This window comes from Podarcis cretensis (genome assembly GCF_951804945.1).
Source record: "Podarcis cretensis genome assembly, chromosome: 5".
In the NCBI taxonomy this organism is placed as follows: Eukaryota; Metazoa; Chordata; class Lepidosauria; order Squamata; family Lacertidae; genus Podarcis; species Podarcis cretensis.
In genome coordinates, this window is record NC_137174.1 from 99,398,427 (window position 1) to 99,423,030 (window position 24,604).

The 24,604-nt window shown below is 47.7% G+C and overlaps 2 protein-coding genes across 2 annotated transcripts; both read left to right on the top strand.

Annotated features, from left to right (window-relative positions):
• Positions 1-13,368, top strand: PDCD1 (programmed cell death 1). The gene is made up of 5 exons (XM_079978290.1): positions 1-261; positions 2,773-3,069; positions 4,668-4,835; positions 6,589-6,623; positions 12,677-13,368. The coding sequence occupies exons 1-5, from the start codon at positions 177-179 to the stop codon at positions 12,893-12,895; spliced, it is 804 nt and encodes a 267-aa protein (XP_079834416.1). The 5' UTR covers positions 1-176; the 3' UTR covers positions 12,896-13,368.
• A 7,778-nt stretch (positions 13,369-21,146) lies between these two features.
• Positions 21,147-24,062, top strand: LOC307217151 (receptor-transporting protein 2-like). Its single transcript, XM_079978305.1, has 2 exons — positions 21,147-21,534; positions 23,032-24,062. The coding sequence occupies exons 1-2, from the start codon at positions 21,374-21,376 to the stop codon at positions 23,579-23,581; spliced, it is 711 nt and encodes a 236-aa protein (XP_079834431.1). The 5' UTR covers positions 21,147-21,373; the 3' UTR covers positions 23,582-24,062.
• The last annotated feature ends 542 nt before the right edge of the window (positions 24,063-24,604 follow it).

Consider the following 24,604-nt stretch of genomic DNA (forward strand, 5'->3'; position numbering starts at 1 on the left):
TTCTGCTCCTGGCGCCGTCAGGTGGCTTCCAGAGCAACGGTGGCGCCACAATTGCCAACTCTGCAGGGATGGCGGGCTGGGAAACAGACCGCTGATGCTCTTGCCTCCCAGCAGCTTGAATCCTGGGACCGGGGTGTGATTTCTGAGCAGCTCCGACCAGCTTTCCCGAGGGGACAATGGAGAGCCTGCATCAGGTGGAGTGGGCTGGAATGGTCTTATTCCTGCTTTTCTGCCGGTCCGCTCTCCTCGCCAAGCAGTCTGGTATGTAACCGGTGTGCTCATCCGAATGAGACTTCTGTTGCTGTAACTCCCAAGGATTGGGCAGGAGGTGAATTCTCAGGGGAGACAGAGGCAGGTCTATGGACCGTCTCAAGGGGCTGGGAGCTGGGGGCACGGTTATACAGTGGTACCTCGGGTTACAGATGCTTCAGGTTACAGACTCCACTAACCCAGAAATAGTGCTTCAGGTTAAGAACTTTGCTTCAGGATGAGAACAGAAATTGTGCGGTGGCAGCACGAGGCCCCATTAGCTAAAGTGGTAACTCAGGTTAAGAACAGTTTCAGGTTAAGAACGGACCTCCAGAACGAATTAAGTACTTAAACCCGAGGTACCACTGTACAGTGGTTCTGCTCCTTCCTCCTGGGCCGTGTCCAGAAAGCGGTGTTGGGGGATGAGTGTTCAGACCCCTGGGCTCTCACTTGTGGGGTGCCTCAGGGTTCCGTCCTCTCCCCCATGCTTTTTAATATCTATATGAAGCCGCTGGGAGAGATCATCAGAGGGTTTGGGCTGGGTGTTCATCAGTATGCGGATGATACCCAGCTCTACCTCTCTTTTAAATCAGAACCAGTGAAGGTGGTGAAGGTCCTGTGTGAGTGTCTGGAGGTGGTTGGAGGATGGATGGTGGCTAACGGATTAAGGTTGAAGCCTGACAAGACAGAAGTACTGCTTTTGGGGGGGGACAGAAGGGCTCCCTGGTCCTGAATGGGGCAACTGTGCCCCTGAAGGACCAGGTGCGCAGCCTGGGAGTCATTTTGGACTCACAGCTGTCCATGGAGGCGCAGGTCAATTCTGTGTCCAGGGCAGCTGTCTCCCAGCTCCATCCGATACGCCGGATGAGACCCTACCTGCCTGCGGACTGTCTCACCAGAGTGGTGCATGCTCTAGCTATCTCCCGCTTGGACTACTGCAATGCGCTCTACGTGGGGCTGCCTTTGAAGGTGACTCAAAAACTGCAATTCAGAATGCGGCAGCAAGACTGGTGACTGGGAGCGGCTGCCGAGACCATATAACACTGGTCCTGAAAGACCTACATTGGCTCCCAGTACATTTCTGAGCACAAGTCAAAGTGTTGGTGCTGACCTTTAAAGCCCTAAACAGCCTTGGCCCAGTAGACCTGAAGGAGCATCTCCACCCCCATTGTTCAGCCCAGACACTGAGGTCCAGCTCCGAGAGCCTTCTGGCGGTTCTCTCCCTGCGAGAAGCGAGGTTACAGGGAACCAGGCAGAGGGCCTTCTCAGTGGTGGCGCCTGCCCTGTGGAACACCCTCCCGACAGATGTCAAGGAAATATACAACTATCTGACTTTTAGAAGACCTCTGAAGGCAGCCCATTTTAGGGAAGCTTTTAATATTTGATTAATTATTGTATTTTAATATTTTGCTGGAAGCCACCCAGAGTGGCTGGGGAAACCCAGCCAGATGGGTGGGGTATAAATAAATTATTATTATTATTATTATTATTATTATTATTATTATTATTATTATTATTATTATTCATGATGGCGTCGAAGTCTATGATCTGAATGCCGGTTGTTTGGGGAGAAACTGTAGGGGTCGACTACAAGCTCTTTTTGCAGACTTCCCAGGGGGGTCTGGTTGTGCACCAAGGAAAGCAGATGTGCATGGGCCTCTGATCTGAACCAGAAAGGTCGTTATTATGTGCTCAATTAACAGAGGAAAAAGAAAAGTAGAAAATTCATGAACTCAAGCTAGGGGGTGGTTTGCCACAGTGGAAAATCATCTTGCGGAACTCATTGCTCCATGATGTTGCTGCCGCCACTACTCTCAGCACAATTTAACAGCCACAGAATGCAGGTGGCCACCTCTGTATGGCCAACCAGACCCTTTATCATCTTAGGCCCCTCCTCTACACATCTTCCAGCTTGTCAATATCTTTCTTAAAGTGTGGAGCTCAGAACTGGAGTATCCAAACTGAATCAGGGTTTCTCAGCTCCGCTTCGATAATCAATATTATTTATACCCACCCATCTGGTTGAGTTTCCCCAGCCACTCTGGGCGGCTCCTAATCAAGTGTTAAAAACAATGCAGCATTAAATATTAAAAACTTCCCTAAACAGGGCTGCCTTCATATGTCTTTTAAAGATAAGATAGAATAATTTATAATAATTATACACTTTGCTTCGAATCCCCACGACGGGGTGAGCTCCCGTTGCTCGGTCCCTGCTCCTGCCAACCTAGCAGTTCGAAAGCACGAAGTGCAAGTAGATAAATAGGTACAACTCTGGTGGGAAGGTAAATAACATTTCCGTGCGCTGCTCTGGTTTGCCAGAAGCAGCTTAGTCATGCTGGCCACATGACCGGGAAGCTGTCTGCGGACAAACGCCAGCTCCCTCGGCCAGTAAAGCGAGATGAGCGCCGCAACCCCAGTCTGGACTTAATGGTCAGGGGTCCCTTTACCTTTACCTTTACCAGTTAAACCGAGCCAAGCTTGCTGTGCTGATTATTCACTTTGCTTTTGGTCTCTTTTTGCCAGCAACCTTTTGTCCATCGCAGTTAGATAAACCAATGGGAGCGACGGCCAGGTTCACCTGTCGCTTGTCGGAGACCGTTCAACATTATTCCCTTAACTGGTACAAATTGGGTGATGACAAGCAGCCGAAATTACTGGACCTTGGAAAAAGGAAGTATAGCCCCACCATGCTGAACGCAACAACCTTTGAAATTAAAATCTCGGACTTAGAGATGAACGATAGCGGGACCTACTTCTGTGGCCTCATCTGTCCCTCGTTGAAGTTGACAGAAAGCAACAGGGCCAACCTCACAGTAACAGGTTTGATACAAGTCCTTTATGGGTATGAATGGGTGAGAGAGTGGCAAATGCGATTCATTGTCAGCAGGAGCAGAACTGATGTATGTTGGGGAATGCACAACATTTATTTATTTTTCAAACAAAACTCGTGCACCGCTTCATTGTAAGACGCAAAAACTTCAAAGCGGTTTACGGAAAAAACGATGAAACAATAAAATCACCAGTAAGAAAAATTTGCAACAATAATCTGAGAGTTGAAAGATCTACAGATTAAACCTCAAAGCAACTTTTAAAACTGCTTGGTTGTTGCTGTTTAGTTGTTTAGTCGTGTCCAACTGGCTTACCTAAACAAAAATGTTTTTACCGAAAATTGTACCATGGAAATCAATAATCAAGGATTTCCAAAAGGGTAGGTAATACAGTGGTACCTCGGGTTACATACGCTTCAGGTTACAGACGCTTCAGGTTACAGACTCTGCTAACCCAGAAATAGTGCTTCAGCTTAAGAACTTTGCTTCAGGGTGAGAACAGAAATCGTGCTTTGGCGGCGTGGTAGCAGCAGGAGGCCCCATTGACTAAAGTGGTGCTTCAGGTTAAGAACAGTTTCAGGTTAAGAACGGACCTCCGGAATGAATTAAGTACTTAACCTGAGGTACCACTGTACCACACCAAAAGATTGAGTCATCCTATTTTCCCATGCGGGTCTGAACTGACAGTGTCTGATCAGGAATGAGACTTTGGCGTCATTGTGGATAGCTCAGTGAAGATGTACCTGCAGATTCTTGCTAGCTTCCAAGTAGATTGATTAACTGGCTCAGTTTATGGGCTTATCCTATATGCCGTATTTTTCGCTCTGTAGGACCCACCGGACCATAGGGCGCACTGGACCATAGGAGGGGGAGGATAGGAAAAAATAAATTCTCCCCCTCTCTGCTCAGCGCCCCTTCCATTTCTCCTCCCGCTTCACTGAAGAGGTGCTGTGCAGAGAGGGAAAACTGTGCAGCGCCTCTCCAGCGAAGTGAAGCCTGGAGAGCAAGAGGGATCGGTGTGCACTATCCGTAAGCCTTCGGAGCGCAGCGGGAAGGCTTGTGGATAGCTCCCTGAAGCCCCCGGAGCACAGCGGGAGTTTGCGCTGCGCTCCGGGGGCTTCAGGCGGCTTCAGCGAAAGCAACGGGAAGCCTTTGGAGCATGGGGGGAGCTCTACCTCTGCGCTTCGGAGGCTTCGCGTTGCTATCGCTGAAGCCAAGGAGCCTGCATTCGCTCCATAAGACGCGCACACATTTCCCCTTCATTTTTGAAGGGGAAAAAGTGCGTCTTACAGAGCGAAAAATACGGAAATACAAATATAGGACATGAAAAGATGGCAAACGGGAGCAATTATTTTAGTGGCCTTGACCTCATGCCTGATCGCAGTCACGTAGACTCAGAAGTAAATCATATTAACATTATTGGAACTAAGGCTGCTCCCAGACTGTCCCTGTTATGTGGGTGAGAGTCAGCCCCACACTCTCTGCAATGACTCTTGCAATAGTGCTAAGCATGGTCCTGGATTAGCCTTGGGATGGACCCAAAATTTTGGAGCCAGTCAGTGACTTTGCTTTTCTGCTTCCAACCCTCAGAGAAACAACTTGAGGCTGGACTACCGTCGGAGGAGACGAAGCCTGGATTGCCATCAGAGGAGAGGGAGGATCACGGAGAGATCCTCCTTGCTGTTGTCGGAGTTGGGCTGTTTCTGGTGCTCCCAGTTTTGTGTTACTACCTCTTTAACCTCATCCAGAGAAGGCAAGGTGGGCGTCTCACCTGCGTGGCCCAATTTCCTCTCTCCCGGGCATCTTATATAAGAGGGGTGGCCAACTAGAATCATAGAATCATAGAATCATAGAGTTGGAAGAGACCACAAGGGCCATCGAGTCCAACCCCCTGCCAAGCAGGAAACACCATCAGAGCACTCCTGACATATGGTTGTCAAGCCTCTGCTTAAAGACCTCCAAAGAAGGAGACTCCACCACACTCCTTGGCAGCAAATTCCACTGTCAAACAGCTCTTCCTGTCAGGAAGTTCTTCCTAATGTTTAGGTGGAATCTTCTTTCTTGTAGTTTGGATCCATTGCTCTGTGTCCGCTTCTCTGGAGCAGCAGAAAACAACCTTTCTCCCTCCTCTATGTGACATCCTTTTATATATTTGAACATGGCTATCATATCACCCCTTAACCTCCTCTTCTCCAGGCTAAACATGCCCAGCTCCCTTAGCCATTCCTCATAAGGCATCGTTTCCAGGCCTTTGACCATTTTGGTTGCCCTCCTCTGGACACCTTCCAGTTTGTCAGTGTCCTTCTTGAACTGTGGTGCCCAGAACTGGACACAGTACTCCAGGTGAGGTCTGACCTGAGCAGTCCCAAGAGACTGCGATCTACTCGCAAAGGCTGGCAGTGATCTACCCCCTTTTGGGGGTTCAGGTCAAAGTTGTTGAAATTTTTTTTAGGTACTTTTTTTAGGGGAGCCAAATTTATTGAACTCACAGACGTTCAGTGATCATCTGAAGGCAGCCCTGTTCAGGGACGTTTTTAATATTTAACGCTGTATTGTTTTTAATACTTGATTGGGAGCCGCCCAGAGTGGCTGGGGAAACTCAGCCAGATGGGCGGGGTATAAATAATAATAATTAATAATAATAATAATAATAATAATAATAATAATAATAATAATAATAATTTGCCGGTAGATCATTGGACGTGCCTGTTAAATAATAATAATAATAATAATAATAATAATAATAATAATAATACCCCGCCCATCTGGGCAGCTCCCAACAGAATACAGCAGTACCTCGAGTTACAAACGCCTCAGGTTACAAACTCCGCTAACCTGGAAGAGTTACCTCGAGTTGAGAACTTTGCCCCAGGATGAGAACGGAAATCGTGTGCCGGCAGCGCAGAGGCAGCAAGAGGCCCGATTAGCAAAAGCCCGCCTCTAGTTAAGAACAGTTTCAGGTTAAGAACGGAACTCTGGAACGAATTAAGTCTGTAACTAGAACTACCACTGTATTAAAAACACGATAAAACATCAAACATTAAAAACTTCCCTAAACAGGGCTGCCTTCAGATGTCTTCTAAAAGTCAGATAGTTGTTTATTTCCTTGACATCTGACGGGAGGGTGTTCCACAGGGCAGGTGCCACTACTGAGAAGGCCCTCTGCCTGATTCTCTGCAACCTCACTTCTCGCAATGAGGGAACCACCAGAAGGCCCCCAGAGCTGGACCTAAGTGTCCAGGCAGAACAATGGGGGTGGAGATGCTCCTTCAGGTATACTAGACCGAGGCCGTTTCAGGCTTTAAAGGTCAGCACCAACACTTTGAATTGTGCTCGGAAACGTACTGGGCGCCAATGTAGTTCTTTTAGGACTGGTGTTATATGGTCCCGGCAACCGTTCCCAGTCACCAGTCTGGCAACCATATTCTGGATGAGTTGTAGTTTCCGGGTCACCTTCAAAGGTAGCCCCATGCTCAACACATGAATTCTAACCGCTTGTATCCTTTTGCAGAGGAAGAAAAACTGCAGGATGAAAATGCTCCCTTGGTAAGTTCCCTTTTGCTCAGAGAGCTTCGCTTGCTGTTCTGACGCTGGCACTTGGCTGATGCAATTCAAACCACATCCTGTTTGGCCCCCAACGCTCTTTCGTACAGATACAGGCCCAACCAGGCAGCTGTTCTGTTGCACGGGTATTCTGCAAGATGTTTTATTTGGACACAGACATTTAAAGCACTATGATACCCCTTAACATAGTGCTGGCTGCGTACCAAAAGGATTATGGGAAATGCACTTTGTTAAGGGTGCTGAGAGCTGCTTGTTGTTGTTCCTCAGTCGTTTAGTCATGACCCCCTGGACCAGAGCACGCCAGGCACTCCTGTCTTCCACTGCCTCCCGCAGTTTGGTCAAACTCATGCTGGTCGCTTCGAGAACACTGTCCCACCATCTCGTCCTCTGTCGCCCCCTTCTCCTTGTACCCTCCATCTTTCCCATCATCAGGGTCTTTTCCAGGGAGTCTTCTCTTCTCATGAGATGGCCAAAGTCTTGGAGCCTCAGCTTCAGGATCTGTCCTTCCAGTGAGCACTCAGGGCTGATTTCCTTCAGAATGGAGAGGTTTGATCTTCTTGCAGTCCATGGGACTCTCAAGAGTCTCCTCCAGCACCAGAATTCAAAAGCATCCATTCTTCGGCGATCAGCCTTCTCCATGGTCCAGCTCTCACTTCCATACATCACTACTGGGAAAACCATAGCTTTAACTATACTAACCTTTGTTGGCAAGGTGATGTCTCTACTTTTTAAGATGCTGTCTAGGTTTGTCATTGCTTTTCTCCCAAGAAGCAGGCGTCTTTTAATTTCGTGACTGCTGTCACCATCTGCAGTGATCATGGAGCCCAAGAAAGTAAAATCTCTCACTGCTTCCATTTCTTCCCCTTCTATTTGCCAGGAGGTGATGGGACCAGTGGCCATGATCTTCGTTTTTTTTGATGTTGAGCTTCAGACCATATTTTGCGCTCTCCTCTTTCACCCTCAATAAAAGGTTCTTTAATTCCTCCTCACTTTCTGCCATCAAGGTTGTGTCATCTGCATATCTGAGGCTGTTGATGTTTCTTCCGCCAATCTTAATTCCGTCTTGGGATTCATCCAGCCCAGCCTTTCGCATGATGAATTCTGCATATAAGTTAAATAAGCAGGGAGACAATATACAGCCATGTCGTATTCCTTTCCCAATTTTGAACCAATCAGTTGTTCCATAGGAGCTTCTAGGAGATCCCTATTCCCCTCTGGGCATGACGATTCCCAGAGCTCCCTGGAATGTGGGATTAATTGTTAAACCCCTCTGGGAGTTGTAGCTCCATCAGAGGCAAATTTGGGGGAGCGATGCACTGGGCGCACTGGCGGAGGAAGAGGGGGCAGGGGAGTGTATCACCCCCGGCACCATCGGGGAGGGGGGGTACCATCGTGGCCGCCCCCGACATGCACCTCGCACCCCCCCACCGCACCGGGCTGTATTCACAAAGCAGTTTTTTGGGGGGGATCAAAGTTGTTGGGCATTTTGGGGGAACATCTCCCCCCCAATTTTTTGGGGGGCTTTTCAAAGTGTTTTTATTTTTGTTTTAATCACCCTACTTGCTATACATCTGGGTTTTCCTGGACATTTTGCCGATTCAGTGTAAATCTGCCTTGGCACCATTTTCAAGTCCAATTCCTCCCAGACGTATGGCAGCCCTAAGTTTGTTCCATTTTCCTGATGCTTCCCTAACTGGTAATTTCCACATAATTTTTTTTCTTTAGCTTTCACACGACACAGAAGCCAGTTATGGAAACAGCAGAATACAGCGCAATTTCCCCTGTTATCTGCTTCCAGAAATAAATCTGTTTGCAAATAACACAGGAATGAGTCCAAAAATTATAGAAGTGGATTTTACAATTTGCCACATCTCAAATATATGGATCCGTTGTTGCTTTACAGAGGTGCTGTAGCTAGCAAATGAGGAGCAAGAAATAAACCAAAACATTTATTGTTTAAAAAGCAAGCAGGAAGTTTCAGGATATGCACGGATTGGAAATGAAGCAGTCTGACTGCCCTGAAATGTTTGCTGGTGGAAAGAAGCATTGAAAGCGGGATTGTGTATGGCCCTTGATGGCCTCCTGAGCACAAATGACTGTGCAATAAAAAGGATGTTTGGGACCTACACATAGAAAACCAGCTTGTCTGGAAAAATAGCCCTTTACAGTCGTACCTTGGTTTTCGAACAGCTTAGTTCTCAAACGTTTTGGCTCCCGGAAGTGACTGTTCTGGTTTGTGAATGATTTTTGGAAGCCGAACGTCCGACGGGGCTTCTGCGGCTTCTGATTGGCTGCAGGAACTTCAGCCTGCAGCCAATCAGAAGCCACGCTTTGGTTTCCAAACCTTTTAGAAGTTGAACGGACTTCCGGAACAGATTCCATTCAACTTCCAAGGTATGACTGTATCTTCCTGAGATGCTCGTTTTTCTGTGTTTTTAGCCACACAACTTTCCACCGGCAGCTTGAAAGATAAAACACAGCCAAAACTGGCAAACGGATCCACGTAGAATTATCGTCGTTGAAACACAGATAAAACAAAACAAAAAAGCTTTTCTTTTTTTAAAAATAATATTTATTAAGAATTTAAAGATTACAAAAAGAAAGAAAGAAAATTAAAACAAATCAATATAATACAATACAAAGACAAAGACAAAAACACTACGTAAAACATTGAATTAACAAATCAAAACAAAAACAATTAAAAACACTTCCAATATTTTCAATCTTAGCTTTCATTCACTTGTTTCATTGACTTCCTCACGCCTCCCTTTTTGTATTCCACTTCAATTAACTGTTTCAGCAATTCCTTTCCATCTCCCTCTGTTTTCTGTCCTGTAATTAATCTTAACATATTCTAACCTTATTTTTTTCCCTTTAATACATTAACAATCTATCTGTACCTAGTTCCTTATAACATTTCTGCCAAAGCCATATAACTTCATTCCACCATTTTTCTAAAGCTCATTAATTTTACAATATTTCTGTAAATAATCTTTAAATTTTTTCCAATCTTCTTCCACCGACTCTTCTCCCTGGTCTCGGATTCTGCCAGTCATTTCCGCCAATTCCATATAGTCCATCAGCTTCATCTGCCATTCTTCCCGGGTTGGTAAATTTTGTGTCTTCCAGTACTTCGCGATGAGTATTCTTGCTGCTGTTGTTGCATACATAAAGAAAGTTCTGTCCTTCTTTAGCACCAATTGGCCGACCATGCCCAGTAAAAAGGCCTCTGGTTTCTTCAGAAAGGTATATTTAAATACCTTTTACATTTCATTATAAATCATCTCCCAGAATGTCTTAATCTTTGGGCATGTCCACCAAAGGTGAAAGAATGTACCTTCAGTCTCATTACATTTCCAACATTTATTTTCGGGCAAATGGTAAATTTTTGCAAGCTTGACTGGTGTCATGTACCACCTATAAATCATTTTCATTAAGTTCTCTCTTAGGGCATTACATGCCGTAAATTTCATACCTGTGGTCCATAACTGTTCCCAGTCAGCCATCATTATGTTATGTCCAGCATCTTGTGCCCATTTAATCATAGCAGATTTCACCGTTTCATCCTGAGTGTTCCATTTCAACAGCAAGTTATACATTCTTGACAAATTCTTAATTTTAGGATCTGACAATTCTGTTTCCAATTTTGATTTTTCCACCTGGAAGCCAACTTTTTTGTCCAAATTATATGCCTCCATTATTTGGTAATAATGGAGCCAATCTCGCACTTTGTTTTTTAGTTTTTCAAAACTCTGCAGTTTTACTCTGTCTCCATCTTGTTCCAAAATTTCCCAATATTTCGGCCATTTGGCCTCCATATTGAGTTTTTTCTGTGCCTTCGCTTCCATGGGTGACAAACTAATATAAGCAATTAAATTGTGTGTCTGGGTTGGCCTGCTGAAATAAAAATGTTTTCAGCAGACATTTGAAGCAGTATAGGAAGGGCGGCTGCCTAAGGGGACCCCTAGATGCTATCCAGACTGACCCTCGAATCCTATAACAATGTTTTTGGAGAACTAGTGCAGAGGGTGGGTAGGAATTTCAACCAAGCATTTCAACAGGCCCCCTCCGTCCCTGATCACTCAAGTCCAACTCATTTCTAATACTGAGGTCTGCCTAGAGTGATAGAACACCCAGAACCAGCTGCAGGAGAGAATGGTATGACCTTCCTTCGTATATCACTATCTCTGTACTGCTCCACTTCAGACTGTGCTCAGGAGAGGGTTTATCTGTCTGAATGCTTCCGCACATAAAAAGCTCCTTGCAGTTGTAGTAAACTTTCACATCGGGAGAACGAGAATTTTTCCTCCCTGATATGCTAATTTTCTGCCTGCGGGGTTTTTCCTGTTTATAAGGGGAAGTACCTGCAGCCGCAGCCGGGGCAATTTGTGAACTCTGCCTATCACTCTCTTCCACATGCTGCAGAACCAGGTGGCAAGAATCCTGAGGTGGCCAAATGGGCAGCCCCACTTCAAACCGAAGGAGGGGAATGTGCTCTTTTGTCTACTCACCAGCCGGCATTTTAAAACTCCACGCAAGTAGACAACTAGTGCATCAGGGAGAAACATTCCAGCATGTTTCTTGTGGCACTGGTTTTCTACATGCAGGGAGCTTTTTAAATGCAAGTTGCCCATCTGCCTAGCATCCTCTTTCTGGCAGCACACAGCCAGAGTCCCCCAAGAGCCGACAAGCAGTGCATGGAAGGACTGTTATTCAGGATTATGCATTGCCTTTGAACGTGGAGACTCCATTTAATGATCCATGCATTTGTCATATTAAAATCACAGGAAGAGGCTGCTGGATCAGGCCGTCTTAAAGCTAGGGGTCAAAGTAAGAAAGACAAATTCTCTTTAGTTTGGTGCGACTTCATTGGTTTTGAAAAAGACATGAACAGGCCTCCTTAAAGGTAAAGAGACCCCTGACCATTAGGTCCAGTAGCGGCCGACTCTGGGGTTGCGGCGCTCATCTTGCTTTACTGGCCGAGGGAGCCGGCGTACAGCTTCCGGGTCATGTGGCCAGCATGACTAAGCCGCTTCTGGCGAAGCAGAGCAGCACACGGAAATGCCGTATACCTTCCTGCCAGAGCGGTACCTATTTATCTACTTGCACTTCCTGCTTTTGAACTGCTAGTTTGGCAGGAGCAGGGACCGAGCAACGGGAGCTCATCCCATTGCGGGGATTCGAACCACCAACCTTCTGATCGGCAAGCCCTAGGCTCTGTGGTTTAACCCACAGCGCCACCCGCGTCCCTCAGGCCTCCTTAGGTGTATATAAATGGACATGGTTAGTCCTTTGACGCCACCCAAGTTGGTGGCTGTCACTGCAGAAGTGAGTTCCATAGTTTCACTATGTTCCTAGTACTGAGTAGCTTCTTAAAAAACAATAACAAAAAACTGGCATTTGGGGGGGTAAAATCTTTTTTTATTAAGTTTTACTTTACAAATTTAAATTCAAACATTGAGCCTCGTCATTTAGGATTCCCTGAATGCTTTGACTCCCTCTGCCCTTCCATGGTTACCATATTCCATCTTTTTTCAACTGCTTCATTTATTTTCTCTATTTTTCTCAAAAATACCCTGATTTCTAGTACAGTCATATCTCGGGTTACAGCCACTTGAGGTTGCGTTTTTTCGGGTTACACACCCGCCGAAACCCTGAAGTACCGGAACGGATTACTTCCGGGTTTCGGCAATCGCGTTTTGCACATGCGCAGAAGCACCGAATTGCAAGCCGATGCGGTGCGTCCTGTACGGATCACGTTCGCAACCCAAGCGTCCACTGTACACTACAAGCATTATTCAAACCCTGCCAACGTTTTTAGTTGTTTACAGTGTTCTCTATGATACGTTGTAAAATTTCCCTCATTCCTTCCTCAAGTTCTTCTCTTCCTGGTTTCTGATTTTCCCGGTCCATTTCGCCATTCTGGCGTAGTCCATCATCTTCATCAGCCATTCTCCTCTGGTTGGGACTTTAATCTTCTTTCCATCTCCAAACTGGCCTGTTTTTTAACCCTCCCTCTCTTGCTGTACCTGAAGGAAGAAGGCCCTCCCGCCGTGAGCGTTTTCACCGTGGATTATGGGGTGCTGGAATTCCGGGCAGCAGACAACGCTCAGAGAGCCCCCCACGAGTGCTTTGCTTCTGACCAGACTGAATATGCCACCATCATCTTCCCCCCGGAAAAGCCGGTCGCTGCCAAAGGAGGCAAAAAGACTAAGAAACCGAAGAGCTGCCCCTGCAGAGCGGAGCCGCACTGAAGGGGCGGAAGCGAAACCTTTAAAACTTTGCATTCTTCCCAATTGCTCAAAGGTCCCGGGACCACACTGCAAGCACTGGGAATTCATCTGCAAAGTCAGAACATGCCGGGGCTCAAAGCTGCCTGGAAGCCACATCTTCTGCACGACAACCCTTGCCACTGCATTGCAGAAGCACGCAGGCCACACTGCACATGCTCAGAGGCACTGTTGTCATAGGACCTGTTAACGGAGAAATCTGAGGGCTCCCTTGGACAAAAAACAAGGACAGCAGCCAGGAATACCAGAGCAAAACAGCAGCCAGTAGGCATGGTCTTTATTGAAGACTGTCGGACAGGACTCCCACCTGCCACCAGATGGAACAAGATGGAAGCCCCAAACAAAAGAGAACCCAAACTTTTATTTGCTGCTAATCCCCATGTTACCCGCCCCCCCAAAAAAAACTACATCACTAATACATCGTGGTTACATCATGAAAGGGGAGGTCTGGTGGCAGTAATCTGAGCATCCTGGACCCTGCCCCATGGTTTTCCTTGCCCTCCACCAAACACCCATCAAGTGTAACAAAAAAGATATTTACATTTCCCTGTTTCCCAGCCAAGTTAATTACACTCTTTAGTCTTCATCTGGGTTTGTTATTTCTGGAATGGCTACCTGTCTGGCACTCAGGTATCAGGATGCCAGGGACTATCACTCAGGCAGAGGGGCTGCTGAGTAGTTGAGCTCAAATGTCTATATGAATTTCTGAAGTTTTCCCAGTACATAGATACATTGATCAGTGAATTCTTACATTTGGTATCGTGCAGCAAGAGGCCCTTTGAACAGATAGGAAGAAACTGTGATGAAGTGTTTTGTGGGGACAAATCACAAAAGTCACAAAAGTGATTGTGCTGATTTTGGCAGTGGGCTGCATGTGCACGATATCTTCTGGAGGGGCAACCCCCCCCCCACAAGCTATACATAAATTCCTGCAACAGACCGAACCCAGGCTCCTGGGGGAAGCTGGCCTATATCCTCAGGTGCCAGTCTTGACTTGTAGTGACTCACGCCGAGAAGTGGGTGCTCTGCTGACTCGATCTTACTAAGTCATCCACTTCCTGGGGAATTGTGCGTCTCTTTTGATGACACGGAGATTTCCAAAGACTGCAGCAAACCCATTTCTGATTCGTTTCGGAAGTCTGCCCTCAGCCTGCCCAGGTGGAAAAAGCAACTGGCAACTTTCCGACAGAGCTGGGACTTGTGTGCATAGAATCCGATAACTGCAGAGCTGGAAGGGACCCTTGGGTCATCTAGTCCAACCCCCTGCAATGCAAGAATTGCCATTAAATCTGGTGCTAAGCATGGCCGTTGGGCGCACAATTCCTGGTGCTTTCATTTACCTGGGGGTCCTGGAAAGACCCCCGTCCCTCTGCCCAACGCACTGCCTGGAGCAGGGTGGGGAGGGGGTTAAATGAAAGAGGTAAGGGGACGGAGGGAGAGGCTGGAGCGTAGAGAGAGAGAGAGAGCCACTAGACTAGGACCTGGGACAGACCAGGGTTCGAATGCTCCACTTGGCCATGAAGCTCACTGGGTGACCTTGGGACAGTCACTGCCTCTTGGCCTTAACCTACCTCACAGGATTGTTGTGGCGATTAAATTAGAAGCGGGGGAACCATGTATGCCACTTTGAGCTCCTTGGAGGGGAAAAAGAAAAGGTTATAAATGCAAGCAGTCAATCAATCATTCTCTGGCTGTAATACTTGGTTTGATACTAGGAACCCCTCTCACTCCTGAAAGAGCCCGACCATTATTTCTAAAAGTGTAGAAAACTATTTTGTCAATACAAGGGTTGGGTTTTTTGTGTGTGGTGGTGGGGTATTCGGATTGCTGCTGAATACTGCATCATGGGATGTTTTCATGGTCAGATGTTCATTTTGTACTGTTTTCAAACCTCCTCCTCCCAGTGGCGTAGCGTGGGGGGTGTAGGGGGGTCTGGCCGCACCGGGCGCAACATCTGGGGGTTAGGGTTAGGGGGCACAAATCCACGGGTTAGGGGGCGCAAATTACTTGCCTTGCCCCGGGTGCTGACAACCCACGCTACGCCACTGCCTCTTCCTCCTCCTGTTTTAATGCTATTTTCAGCTGTTTTTAATTCTATGCTTGTAAATCCGCTTGATTCACATGCAAATGGTGATTCTTAATAAAAAAAGTCCTTCCAGTAGCACCTTAGAGACCAACTAAGTTCGTTCTTGGTATGAGCTTTCATGTGCATGCACACTTCTTCAGATACTTAAATCATCATCTATAGGCCTTTTAAATGGAATTGTTATAGGAATCTATCTGCACATAAATAAAATACATGTATATATTTTATCAGCTGCCTTGGAGGCAAGACGTAAATTTCTATCAATAAATCGGTCAGATCCCTATAGTTGTTTCAGCGCCTGATAACTTGCCAAAGTTCTTCTCACCTTGCATTTTCTGTCCTTTAGAAGTGTTCCTAGTTTTGCATGTGGGGAATTTATATTTATTTTTGGTAATTTCTCGCTGGGTTCGTTGAGCAGGAGGTGTCTGTGAGATTGCTTTTGAAACAGCTGGGCATGTTCAGGGCGAGGTTGTATCACACTGCGCCCGGGAGGCTGTTGTGATGCTATTCACACTTACGCAGAAACTGTGACTTGTGCTGTTCAGATTTCCCACTCTGCTGCCATTGCAAGCTCTGAGAACCAAAGCGCTGCTGCCCGTGCGGTCTGCGGTCCACGCTGCGCCACCAAGCGCAAGGCGAACTCTGAACGTGGCAATGCCGATCTGTTACAATGCATCATGTGGATACAAATGTCAGGCCAGCAGCAAGTGGGGAAGAGCATGAAAAGTTTCCGGGCTAGGAAACTATGCTGTGGGACGGCTGTTATCATAAATGTATAAAGAGCAGGAAGGTGGTAGAATCACTGGGATTTTTAAAGTAGAAGTTGGATGGCCATCAGTCATGGATACAAGAAGCCAAACGCAGCAATGCAGGGAACGTGTTGCTGTGGCAAAGAACCGAAGGGAAATGCTGACCTTATATCCCTTCCCGGCTCTTGCCACCAGGTGCTGTGAGTTACCAATCGGCCTCACCTGTGTGGCCAGGCCTTGCCTCTTCAGAACAAACTTAGGAAGGCCCCAATCCTGCAAAGTCCTATTGGTCACAGGAATTGGCACATCCTCCCTGCCGAGTCAACCGGCTTTACGCTCTAGCACCCGGAGTGGCGGCGGCGGTGGCGGTGGCAGGGGGGCCAAGCCGTCCACAGGGGTGGCATGACAATCCGCACACACGGGTGGCACGGTGACCCCCCCCAGGGGGTGGGGGGTGGCGTGGCGAGCTGCCCACTGAGTCCACCTGACGGACACAAGCCCCATGCTGCCATTTCGGGCAGCGCGGGTTCCTGAGCCACCGTGACACTCCCAGGAAAGATGTGTGGCTCGGGCGCACTGCAGACCGGGCCCCGTGGTAAGTGCCGCCTCCCACGGTGTGCCTTTTTGTCAACCCCTCAGGGATGACACCCGGGGTGGACCGCACCCACCGCACCCACCCCCTTCATACACCTGATACGGAAGGGGGGGCATGCCTTCTTCACCTTCTTCGCTACAATATATCCATTTATTTCCAATTGTCAATGTCAAAAGGAACTAAAATCTATAAAATTCATAGAAAATCAACGTGCCAATTTGCTCAATTTCTCTAGGACTCCATGACACCTCCCCTGTCTTCCATAATCCCTCAAGCAAGGTGTCAAGACCCTAATCCTGTCAAATCACTCTGCCAAGCCTTTCCTCTGGGCAATACCAGGTGCCAGACTTTACATATTTGGACAATTGTCCTCTCATCACCGATACTCAGGAAGCGCTTATCCGCGCATATCTCCAGCTCTGCATATTCCCCCTCCCTCCTCGGTATGTTAATCTCTGTAACCCAACCTCTCTTTAATGTATTCATGATGTAACTATGATGTATTTTGCACTGTTTTCTGGGACATGGAGGGAAGTTTCAAAAGTTCATGTCACCCCTTTCTCACTGTTCAATCTCGCCTTGAACCTGTTGCGCAATAAACTTGGATCTTCTGCTGCTTGCTCCTGTCACCGGCTGAGCTCATTTTCCTCCGCAGGGACCCGCGGACTTAGTCCGACGAGCTGGGTGGCAGAGCAGCCTCGCACCCAGATTTTACCGTAACACGCCCCTGCTGGGAAGGTCACACCACCTACTAGTCACATGCAAGGAAAGATGCTCCAGGCCAGAAGGAACAGGAAGTTACGACTGGCTGGACCAAATATCCCCTGCACGGCCACTCTAGCAAAGCAGGTAATGTTGTACTTGACTTGATTTTAAATTACTGCCCCCCCCCCCATATTCTATCACCGACTTGAGCCCATACCTCAGAACCCATTGAAACAATACAAAAGAGAAAGATAGGTAGGTAGATGTTATGTACTGAGTTGAATAGGATCCAAAATGCAGCAGTCTGATTGGTCCACAGGAACCACCCAATCCAGCTCCAGGTGGAAGTGTATCCGCAACCTGATTGGCCTACAGGAGAATCCCGGAATTAGCCAATCACATGGGGCCCATTGTGTAAATAATGTGTATAAAGCAGACATTCTGGGGGAACTTCCATTCCTCCTCACCACTAGGAGCTGAATAAAGAGCAGGAAATCCACTCTCGACTCCGAGTATATTTCAGTAGATAAAAACAAATACTTAAACTCCCTTCATTGTGAACATGAGCATGCATCTGCTGGTTTGCTGCCAGGACAGCTTCAAGGCACTTGTGGTGATTCACAAAGTCCTAAACAACTTGGGGACAAAGTAGTTTAAGGACCTGACTTCTTATGCTCTACCTCGATCTCCAAGAACTTCTGCACCCATGAGGTCCAGCTGAACTTCACTGGGGCTGAGGCCCTGCCCTATAGAATTTGCTACCAGCAGAATCATGTTGTTGTTGTTTAGTCCTTTAGTCATGTCCGCCTCTTCGTGACCCCCTGGACCAGAGCACGCCAGGCACTCCTGTCTTCCACTGCCTCCCGCAGTTTGTTCAAACTCATGCTGGTAGCTTCGAGAACACTGTCCAACCATCTCATAGAACTGTAGAGTTGGTCCAACCCCTATAATGCAGGAATCTTTTTGCCCAACATGGGGCTCAAAACCAGTACTTTGAGATTAATAGTCTGAGCTATCAATCCTTCAGCAGTAACCACCCAGGCCTGCTTTTACGTAACTTCTGAAAACTGTACTATTGTTTGGACAGGGCGCTGAAATATGAATTACCCCTTTTACCCAATCAGTACCAGCGGCGTAGCATGGGTTGTCAGCACCCGGGGCAAGGCAAGTAATTTGCGCCCCCTAACCCGGGGCAAGGCAAGTAATTTGCGCCCCTAACCCCTAACCTGCCGCCGCTGCCAGCTTCTTCTTGCTGCTGCCTGGGCTGGGGTATTTACGGTAAGGCGAGTTGCCGCTGGCGCTGCCGCCCAAACGACGCCGCTTGCCCGGAGGAGGAGGAGGGCAGAGAGGCGAGGAAAATGCAACATGGCGCAGCAGCTGCAGCAGCAGCGGCGGGGCTGTGAGGAGGGGCTGCCTGGCGCGCCCTCCGCAGCCCTGGCGCGCGGGGACCGCGGCGAGCGCTGACAGCCGCTGCCTGCCGGACGCCTTCAGCCCGGACGTGCGCACAGCTCGTCGGTTCCGCGAGACATGGGGCTCTGCTACAGCCTGCGCCCAAGGCTCTTCGGCGACTCCGGAGGCAGCGAGCGCCCCCCCCCAGATGTTGCGCCCGGTGCCACACTGGAAGAGTGGCAGATGCAACTGATGGATTATATGCAACTGGCCGAGATGACTGGTAGAATCCGAGACCTGGGAGAGGAGAGGGTTGAGGAAGTCTGGAGGAAATTCAAGATTTTTTTACAAAAATATTGTAATTTGGTTGAATGTTAAGAAGGATGCTAGATCATAAATAATTGCCCACCACTGAATTAGATCTGAATTTGACGATAAGTGAGATTAAGGAAAATACAAACTTTTTGGAGAATTGCTAGATTTTATTTAAATGAGCGGAGATAAGATTGCAAACAAGTGGGTAATTTGCTTGGAAAAACTTTTTGTAACGATGCAAGTGCGAGCGGGAGACGCGAGGGAGTCCAAAAGAAGTGACGAAATTATGTTATGAGATAAGTAATGTTGATTAATATTTATGCATTTGTATTCAAAAATTTTTAATAAATATGTATAAAAAAAAAAAGATGTTGCGCCCGGTGCGGCCGGCCCCCCTGCACCCCCCACGCTACGCCACTGATCAGTACTAATGTATATAAAAAAGCCCTTGGCTTTATGTGTTGCCAGATTCAGGTCCTCTACTTGCTTATTTACCTATCCACCTGTCCTGCAGCCTGTCAGTCTTTCCCACGCTTCGAAAGGTGTCTTTTCGCAGCCTCCAGAGTTTGTGCAGCCGAACGTTTCTGGAGGCAGGCGCAGCTGTGGCAGCAGAAAAATGCTGACTTGAAAAAAGGCCTCTGGCTGCTTCTCAGAACTATGAACCACTCCATGCAGGCAAACCTCAGTCGTCGGGAGCTGCGAGAGCAGACAAGCCACCTGGCTCTCTTGGCACGGGCATGACTAAGTGTCGCTGTGACGCCCAATCAGCATCTGAGGTATTGGTGGTCGGAAGTGGGGTTGTTCTGTTGCACCACAGGAAATTGTGCGCATTTCCTGCAAAGTGTGGCTGCTGGCGTGTCGTTGAGCAAGGAGAGCCTGACCATGCAAATGTGGCCTTGTGTGGGTTTTGAGTGGGTGTGGAAATGAGATTCCTTGTGGGTCAGACAACGTGCTTTGCTTTTAGAAAGCAAGAAGGCATTGGAACGTGAATCGTACTTTCTGGCTCCAATTCAAGGGGAATCGTTTCTGGCTCCAATTCTGGCTCCAATTCAAGGGGAATCATAGAATCGTAGACTTAGAAGGGGCCACGAGAGTCATCTAGTCCAGCCCGCTGCAATGCAGAAATCTCAATTAAAGCAAGCAGGACAGGTGGCCATCTAACTTCTGCTTAAAAGGCTCCAAGGAATGAGAGTCCACCACCTGAATATAATTCTCTGGACACATTCTCCGGACTTGTAAGGGTTTGTGGAGGAGGGATTCAAGCACATAACCCGGACATTTGGGTTTGCACAATTAAAGTGGAGCAAGGTTCTCTGTCTCCCCAGGGCAACAAAAGCACGTTTTAAAAGAAAGGAGTATAAAAACATAAAAAAAGAGTGTGCTGGATCTGGAAAATGGGTAACCCTCTAGTCCAGGATCCTGTTCTCACAGTGGTCAACCGGGTGTCCCAGTGGGAAACCAGGGAACTCTCCTGCAGTTTCCAGGTACTGGTATCCCAAAGCATTAGTTTCTTCAGCGGTCACAGCTTTTAAAACACAATAACAAGAAAGAATTGAAACCACCAGTGACATACCGCTTGATAATTTTTGGAGGAAGGATCAAGGCAGTTAACAAACAGTAAGTGTAATGTTCATTGGAGTTACAGTGGTACCTCAGGTTACATTCGCTTCAGGTTACATACGTTTCAGGTTACAGACTCTGCTAACCCAGAAATAGTGCTTCAGGCCCCATTAGCTAAAGTGGTGCTTCAGGTTAAGAACAGTTTCAGGTTAAGTACAGACCTCTGGAACGAATTAAGTACTTAACTTGAGGTACCACTGTATTAGCTAAAACACAAAATAGTATACAAAGAACTTAGAAATGTTACCTTGGCCACTGCGGAAGTACCCTACGTACCATTGTATTGCAAGTAAACTAAACAGGGAATAAAAGCGATTGTTGGTTGTCCATGTCATCTGGAAACTACAGAAGGAGTTGCGTGCCAAGGCACCTGAGCCACAGAGTTCCTAGGAGAACAATAAAACACACTGACACAAATTATTTTGCTTTATGGGTTGAAATAGGACACAGTTTTATTGGTTACAGATGTGAGCGGTTTGTCTTAGGCTATATCTTGACTCCTGCCCATCTGCACCGAGTCCACAGAAGGATAAACAACAGATAGGGGGTGCCCTGTGACTTATATGAGATAGTGGCACCACCCCGAGGGGTCCCAATAGGGGCTGTGACATGGCCCTAGCCCACGCCCAGGCTTCGGACAGTATTCACACCCCAGATCCCTTTAACAGGACATCCTTACTGAGGAGGGGAAGGCGAAGGCAATAACCTCCCCTCAAGCCAACCAAAGGCTTACCCAATGCAATGCCGCCCACCGATAAAGAGGTGAGTGGACTTGTCCCAAAGTCCTCACAGTTGACTTTGAACCTCTGGTGTTGTTAACTCTTGGCTGAGTTTGGTTTCGCAAACGGTCAGCTTGTGAGAGTGAGGAATGCAAAGCAGGGAATCACAAACGGCACCCACCTTCTCACTGTATCCCATTCTGGCCTCTGCAAAAAAGACCACAGTCACCTTTGTCATTAAGCAACACCAATCGGAAAAGAAGCATGAAAAGGCTCACGATGGATTTTTGGAGATGGGTTTTTAAGAAGCAGATGCATGAGGCGAAGCCAAATGATCCCTGGAAGCTGACAATGGATCTGAGGCTTGACTTCCACAGCGTGGAACCCGGATGGACGGTAACATTTCAGGAGCATGCTCATGGAAGGTAAAAAACAAACAAAGCTTCTACCAGATAGCTAATATTTTTGTAATGCGCAGGAACATAGAGAGCTGCCTTTTCCTGATTCAGAGCATTGGTCCATCTAGCACTGGGCTGTCTCCCCTGACCGGCTGCGGTTCCATGTAGGGTTCCATGTAGGGTTCCATGTCGGGTTCTCTCTTGGCCCTAAATAGAATCGTGGAATACTAGAGTTGGAAGGGACCCCAAGTCATCTAGTCCAACCCCCTGCAATGCCATTGGGGATTGAAAGTGGGACATTCTGTGTGCAGACTCTCTTCTCCTGATCTACGTCTCATCCCATATTGTGCTCCAGCACACCTGCAGAGTGAGCCCAGCTGGGAGTTTTTTGTGGAATTGATAGTGCTTATGCACACAGGGTTTTTGCAGCATCTGTACCTTGTCAACGTCTTCAAAATGCCAAGGTATCTCTCTCTCTCTCTCTCTCTCTCTCTCTCTCTCTCTCTCTGAGTTTCCTCTTCCCATGGAAAACCCATTACCATATTTTTCGCTCTATAGGGCGCACTGGACCATAGGGCGCACCTAGATTTTAGGGGGGAGGGAAATAAAGAATTTTTTTTTAATTTCCCCACCAGCCCCAAAGAGCAAAGAAGCCAAGACAGCGAGCGGGATCCATCCCGCTCGCTGTCTTGGCTTCCTCTTTAGCCGCGCGCAACCTCTCCAGCCGGGAGATGCTGCGTGCAGCTTTGGCAGAAGCCAAGACAGCGAGCAGGATGGATCCCGTTCGCTGTCTTGGCTTCCTTTTTAGCCGCAGGGCTTGGGAAGCCCGAGCTTCCTCTGACCCCAGCCCCCAGAATGGGATCGGGAGCGGGGACGAGGTTGTGTGCAACCTCGCCTTCGCTCCCAGAGCTTGCTGCTATCCGCAAGCCTTCTGAGCCTGGCAGGAGCTCTCGCCAGGCTCTGAAGGCTTGCGGATAGCTGCCTGAAGCCCGGGGTGCGCAGCAGGAGTTGGCGCTGCGCTCCCTGGGCTTCAGGCTTCAGGCTGCTGTCCGCAAGCCTTCAGAGCCCGGCAGATAGCTGCCTGAAACCCGGGGTGCGCAGCCTGCATTCGCTCCATAGGACGCACACACATTTCCCCTTCATTTTTGGAGGGGGAAAAGTGCGTCCTATACAGCGAAAAATACGGTAAGTAGAAATAACCCGTTATAATCTGCTGTGGAAGCTCATTAGCTCATGGGGGGGGGGCAGTTTGTCTCATGTGATATGATGTTTTGGTGGATGTTCTCTCTATCACAACACCTTTGCTCTCCTTTCCTTCTCACCTGATATCAGGTGCCCAAGTGGGTATGGCTGGGGAAGAACCACTGGGAGGAGGAGTCACTGAGTACTTTAAAACCATTGTTCTCTATGGGCAATTAGCTGAAGGTTACAATGTACAATATGCAAGGTCCACGCTTCAGGAGAGCATCAACAGAAGTACCAAATTCTGCTTGCTTCCCGCCCCCCCATCTCTCTCCCTGCTAGATTTACCTGTTCCAGATGCCTCCACAGCTGGTCCTCACACCAAGTTCTTATCCTGTTCCACATGCAATGGGAGAGTTCTGAGAGGCGAGGACACGTCAAGATGAAGCCCTTGGGTCAACGGTGCCACGAATGTTCTCTGGACACGTACGAAGAGCCACAGTTCTCTGAGGACGACGTTGCCGACATCTTGAAAGACTTGATTCTTGACATCAGGGAGAAGTGCTATGGGGAGCAGGTTGACCGCAGCCAGCTCTCTAAGGTGGTCTGTCACGAGGGTGGTCCGCATAAGCGCGAGTTTTGTGAAGGGTGCCAGCTGGGAATCCACAAAGGGCAACACGGGCGGTCAAAGAAAGCAAAGCACCATGGGAAACCCCAAAGCACAGGGTATCCGGCGACCATTATACAGATAGAAACACCAAGTCCATCATTCCCGAGGTCCTCAGCCCCATCATTCACAGGGTCCTCATTCCCTATACAGTGTTGCAATTGCTGCCTTTGTTTTATAATTCTGATTCTAATTATAATTTTCATTGTCTGGTACTGGGGATAGCAGAGCAGGCGGTATAGTTAAACTGCAATGGAAATTCAGGCACCCACCCCTTGGTGGCTTTGCCTGCCGTGACTTTATAAGCCCTGCCGCCTCCTGTACAAAAGCTGCCGAATGTCTGCAAAGGCTTTTCTGTATTCTGAAACTATTACGCCAGTGGCAAATTGTGATGGATCAGAACATCTCTGGTGGAAGATGTTTTGCCTTTTCTTCCCTTTTAATTCTTTGCTACTCAAATAGAATGTCGTTCAATCAATCAATCAATCAACCGTTGTGTGATCAGCTGCTCATTAGTGGCAAATCAGAACACAGCTTTTATAGTAGTTCAAAACAAGAGTCATAAAACATCTGAACATTCTCAAAACATAGACACCTTTCTACAAACATAAGGAAATGTTACAGGTCATGAGAAGCAGCTGAGCAGCTGGATGGCAAAACTATTGCAATAGTTTTAATAAATGCTGGGTCCCTCTTGGATACGGGACTTGAATTCGCTTCCGTGGTTTATTTAGCAGGTGATCCCTCACCTGGGGAAACAACAAGGTGATATAGAAGTGACTTCTTTTGCAGGTGGAGTGGATGGTCACCCCCCAATTTTTTTTAATGGCCACCCACGTAATACAGTAGTGCCTGACAGACAGAATGTGAACAGGTGAACTTTCCCCATAATTGCATTTCCATACTACCTTTGAATTTCAGCAGATTCACGGGTTTTCCTTCATGTGTTGATCAGTGACCATCAACATCTTTGTACGTCTTAACAACTGTCTCTCCCCTCCCCCAGTCCTGTTGATGCCCTGGTCTGGTAGACCTGGTAAACTGCATTTTTTTAACACTGCAACACTGTCTCTCCCCAGGTGAAGACTTCGAGCATTTAGTAATTCCTAACATATACTAACTCTAACTATGGGTGTCCCAAAACTGTACAGCATTGTACAGATTGGACAATGGACAGATGGCCATCCAACCTCTGCTTAAAATCCTTCAAGGATGGAGAGTCCACCTCCTGAATATATTTTTCTGGAC

What these genes read in the sequence shown, in the direction of transcription:
- PDCD1 (XM_079978290.1), top strand. Translation starts at nt 177, where the DNA reads ATGGAGAGCCTGCATCAGGTGGAGTGGGCTGGAATGGTCTTATTCCTG. An exon ending in TCTCCTCGCCAAGCAGTCTG is followed by an intron (nt 262 to 2,772) that starts GTATGTAACCGG and finishes TCTTTTTGCCAG; the next exon opens with CAACCTTTTGTCCATCGCAG. An exon ending in CCTCATCCAGAGAAGGCAAG is followed by an intron (nt 4,836 to 6,588) that starts GTGGGCGTCTCA and finishes ATCCTTTTGCAG; the next exon opens with AGGAAGAAAAACTGCAGGAT.
- LOC307217151 (XM_079978305.1), top strand. Translation starts at nt 21,374, where the DNA reads ATGAAAAGGCTCACGATGGATTTTTGGAGATGGGTTTTTAAGAAGCAG. An exon ending in CAGGAGCATGCTCATGGAAG is followed by an intron (nt 21,535 to 23,031) that starts GTAAAAAACAAA and finishes TCTCCCTGCTAG; the next exon opens with ATTTACCTGTTCCAGATGCC.